This window comes from Cryptomeria japonica, chromosome 6, assembly GCF_030272615.1.
Source record: "Cryptomeria japonica chromosome 6, Sugi_1.0, whole genome shotgun sequence".
Classification (NCBI taxonomy): domain Eukaryota; kingdom Viridiplantae; phylum Streptophyta; class Pinopsida; order Cupressales; family Cupressaceae; genus Cryptomeria; species Cryptomeria japonica.
Window position 1 is genome coordinate 220616975 of NC_081410.1, and position 5107 is coordinate 220622081.

The 5107-nt window shown below is 36.2% G+C and overlaps 1 protein-coding gene across 1 annotated transcript; it reads right to left on the bottom strand.

Moving 5' to 3' along the window:
- Positions 1-2143: 2143 nt before the first annotated feature.
- Positions 2144-4443, bottom strand: LOC131071434 (trihelix transcription factor ENAP1). The gene is made up of 2 exons (XM_058007262.2): positions 4137-4443; positions 2144-3637 (listed from the first exon to the last, which is right to left on the bottom strand). Exon 2 carries the CDS (start codon positions 3511-3513, stop codon positions 2398-2400), a length of 1116 nt encoding a protein of 371 aa, XP_057863245.1. The 5' UTR covers positions 3514-3637; positions 4137-4443; the 3' UTR covers positions 2144-2397.
- Positions 4444-5107: the final 664 nt, after the last annotated feature.

Sequence of the window (5107 nt, forward strand, 5' to 3'; positions counted from 1 at the left end):
GATCTGCTTATAAATTTGATTTAGATCTGGTCCAATATGCTTAAAAGTTTGCTCTAATATGCTTCAAAAATCTGCTTTAATATACTGCTGTAATCTTTCTCTTGATCTCCTCCCAAAATCTAGCCTCAAACAAAATATCCAATAGAAGATTTGAAACCCCCACTCTGCTCCCACTCACTATCTTTTGTAATGTTAATTGTATATTTACTATATATTTGTTATAGCTTACAGTGAGTTCTTTTTAAGTACTTTCTGCAGTAAATCCTTGTAAATGCTATGTACATTCCTATTTGTCTGTCTAGTCCAAGTTAAATGAGTTAAAATATAGCTGTACGCTCCTTTGGCATAAGACTTCTGATTCTTGCTCTCTTCCTCATTAATAATTTCCAGGAATAGAGTTTTGTTTAACATTAACAGGCAAGCTGAGAGATGCGTCTGCGTCACTGAACCATAACTTAGACTAGCATGGATATCTTATATATTTCTCTGTAAAAGAAGCAAGAGATATTATTTTGAGTTGAATAACAAATTCAATGTCCAATATTTTCTTTAATATTTCAAATGGCATTCTCAGGTAACGCAAAAGACAGGAACTTTCCTGACAAGCTAAAGGCATCAATTCAAGTCCAATCCACCAATCGTATGGATGCTACACTTGCCCACAAACAGTCCCTCCACAGACAATTCACAGGCAACCGTTCTCAAATCTATAAGACATTCAAGAAATAGTGGACATTCCGACCCCAGGCTTAAATTCATAAGTCATTTCCTCAATGCGGAATGGTATATTCTATTTCTTACAACTTGCATTACATGCTCCCTCATTATTTTTGTAACTGGCCATGACAGTTAAGATGCTATATGATCAGCCTATCCATGACAGACTGAGAAGCATTATAAGACCTGTTTTACTTCTTGAAATTTTATGACAATATTACTCATAGTTGTAACTCCTCGGTAACAAGAATTTTTTTTAATCACCAACATTCGTTATGACACCTTAATATCTTTGACCAATGACTCATGTTCTGAACACTTTTTTAATATAAGCAATCACTTTGTTATCCCAGATTCAAGCTTAGAGACAACAATTTGATTGTGAAAACTGCATCCAGTTAGAGTCAGCCAAAGATTTCAATGCAATGCCTAGCAGTTTTTTCACATCTTATTTGGAAAGACAGAAGATCATACAAAAATAATTTTCATACTAAAACATTTTATCCAAACAGACATTTAATAGAACATTGTATTAATTTGTCAGATCAGGTTCAAGTAAGCAAATAAAATTCAGTAGGTCTCAACCTGCAACAAGTATGTGTTAAATGCATCTGTTAAACTTTTTCTGTTCTCGGTTTTTGCTTCATGCATGGTCAGCTACATCCAAAAGAATCACAGTTACACTTTCAGGATGTTTCTACAGTGTATCCACACAAAATCCAAATTGTATGACGTGGAAGCAATGGCCATGCCCCGTACATATGTAATTTGCATTCATCATTCATGTAGCATTCAATACAAACTTGCGAGAGTTTCAAAAAATATAACTAAAGACTAGAATCAGTACTACTAATGTGATCCCTCTGGTAGCACCAATATAAATCCAACAATAAAAACGTCAGGAAACAATCAAGTTCTAAACAGTGGGCATAAATGAAATCAAATCAACTGAACAAGATGAATATGGTTTTTGGGTGACTCTCCAAACAAAATGATCAAAGCTAGCAAACTTGCAAGATTTTAGCAGCAGAGGACTAAAAGTTAATCTATCAAGTAATCAAAAGGTCAGGATACAACCAAGTTGCAAAACAATGGGCTCAAAAAGAAAACAAAATTAAACAAGATGAATAAGGTATTCCAGCTAACCCTTGAAACAGTCTAGATCAATTATCAAAGATACCATGAATTGTAAGTATCTCTTTACTGAAAAAAGTTGGCTCTTCTCCAATTAATGACGATGAATAAGAATGCAGCAGAAAAATTTCACACGCCTCAATGGCATGAATAATTGTCCAAGATTTGCATTATTAGTTATAATATACCAATAAAAATTTTGCAAATCAGTTTCTTAAAAAGCCTCTATGGTGCAATATGTGCAAGAACTTAGATTCTTACAATCAATGTAAAAAATTATTCCTTAACACAATTTGTAAAACTACATTCCAAATAATCCTCACATAAATGAAATGGTATATCTCAAAACTTTTGTCAAAGATTGAGAAATAGATTACAAAAAGGAAAATGAATACAATTCCCAAAATTGATGGGTTCAAGCAAGAGAAAGCTTAAAATGTACTTAACATCGAAACAGAAATTTCCAATCTTGTGGTGGCATGCACAAATCTAGCTCCAATCATCAGTAGTTGCTTTGGCATATCAATGAATTTCCTCTTGATCATATTACTCTTGTCTAAAAGATGGTTCTGACAATATAAACTCATTTCCTGGACTCGCAGATTGCAAATCCAGCTGCCTCTCTACATGAACCCCAGAAACGCAAGTCTCATCTATAAATACATCATTCTGTTTGGGGATCTGACATACAGTACTAGCTTTCCTTTTACGGGGTTTCACTGAAATAAGTCTAGCAATCTGCAACTGAGTATCCATAATAACCTGAGCTCTTTCAAGTTCTAGTTCTGCTCGTCTAGTCTCAGCCTCAGCATGTAACCTTTCTGTGTCCTTGTACATTTCAATCTTGGCTTGCTCCAGCTTCAAGAACAATTGTGCAAATGATCTGATGTCCATCGCCATGTCACTCTGAATTTTTTTTTGACACTTGACTTGGCTTGAACCAGCCTCTAATGCATTGCTATCAGTTTTTTCATTTTTTGTAACAAGGGCAGGGCTTGTATCACTCTCAAAGCCACCACCATCACCGGCCTTTCCATCTTGCTCAATTGCAAAATTGGGCTGACGAATAAGAACGTTATGTTCTCTCTCAAGTTGCTGCTGAATAATGTGAAGGGTGTGACCTAAACTCTCTATTGGAGATTGTTTGGCGAACAATTCAACATTCTTTGCTTCGGAGGCATCTCCACTTGCACTGTCTTGAGCTTCTTCATGAACCACAGCGTGATACCCTGCATCCATACCCCCAGGAATTCCAGCTTTAAGAGTTGGGCAACGCAGCATTAGATCCATCCTGGAAAAGAATGGCCACTCAGAGCAATTCCGGCTCTTATTACTGCAACTCTCAGCTTCAGATCGATACTTCTTCTTCATGCCCTCAATTTTGTTCTTGCATTGAATTGGGGTTTTCATTGTTTGCATTCCTCCTGCAGGAATCGATACAAGTGCAGACACATCTTCCCAGTCCCCCACACGAAAATTTCCTCTGTTCCTATCATTCCACTTAGCCTCATATGCATTAAGAAGTTCATGTATGGCACCATCACTCCATTCACTTTTCTTCAATCTTTCCTCATGGTCCTTGAGCTTGCAGTCGTGAAGCGTGACAAGCTTTGAAGAGGCATCATCATTGTTACCTCGGTCCATATACAGAAAACTTGCCATCAATACGAAACGCTGATAGCAATTCACAAAGAGCTGGTAATGGGTAAATTCCCTAAAAAATCCAAACTCAAACACAACTGTGAACTGAAGCCATCAGAGAGAAATACGCCATGCGGAGTAAGCCCTAAAATCAAATTGAAAAGATCATTACCGTGAAAATGCCCATGACTCTAACCCTAAATCCGAAACAAATTTCAAGCCTTTATTCAAAAGAAAGTGCCCCACGGATTTGAGTATATAGTGGGGTATAAAGAGCTTCACACCAAAGACCCAGGTTCAGATCTCAACAAGTAGGGATCTCTTGTAGTGGCCATGAAGACTCTGAAAGTAGCAATCCATTTATGATAATGCATTGATTAAAACCCACCCCTATGTTTCGCAATGGAAAGATCTTGAAGTACAGTCGAATGCAATCATATTAAGGAACCAAATCCAACCCATGACTACAATGAGATGGCCCACATTTTACACCAAACTTTAGCCCCCAAGGGTCAGCTCTGTTGACTAGGCCGCCTGTTCTATGTGCAGTGCTTATAAAAAATAAATAGATAAATACATAGGAAACCCTAACTCTTGAATCATTTCATTTCTTACAAAGCACTAAGCTTAAGAATTAAAAATACCTTGCAGAAGAAGATCTTCGTCAAGCTTTTAATCCACAAGCTTCATGAAATCCAAAGCTGAGTAATGCCAGATCTTCAGCATCAAATCTAACTTCATGAATGTGAATAAGATTCCGATCATCTCAAATTCAGCTATTGAAATAGTTTACTCTGCTTTGCTAAGGTGAGCTACAAAAAGTAGAATCATTGTTTCCGCCATCAAATCCCCGAGTAGTCAAGCTACGGTTGTACAAACGAATTTTGAAAACAAATTTTCTGCATCAAATCCCCAGATCAAAATTGATTTAGTATAAATGAATGAATGTTTTTAATAATGTCAAATCAAAATTGATTTAGTATAAATGAATGAATGTTTTTAATAATGTCAGAAGGCCAAACAGTCTATGGGACTCCCATAGCTAGCAAAAAAGGTATGCAAACAATTTATGGGACTTCTGGATAGCTAGTAAAGAAGGCATGCAAAACCCGAACAAATCCAAACTGTTAAACCTCTTTCTCCTTCTCCCTCTGCATCTTGGATCTTCTGTTGTGTAACTTGATTAGAAAATCTGCAACTTTTGGTATTTTTTCTGTCAAATAGACTACTTAAGGTGTTCACATTTAGTGTCTCAACATACCTACTCCAGATGTCACTGTAGGCTAGGCAATCCATGATGTAATGTCATTCAATCTCCACCACCCCTTGCGTACAATATCTACACCTTATATCTTCCCATTCCTCTTTGGGCATCGTCTATCTCCCAGTTTCACATCTAAGTTGATGTGCGCTGGTCCTTATGAGATGGTAATTTGATATTTGATATTAATTTGTTGGTTTGGTGTAAATAGTAATTATAATGTGTAATTTCATTATAGAATTGATATTAAAAATTTATGATTAGTGAAAACTTATATAACGTAAATACAGTCATGTCATGACCTTTGTCTATTCAGGCATCATAAATGAAAATCTTGTTAAGAAGAATTAAAAA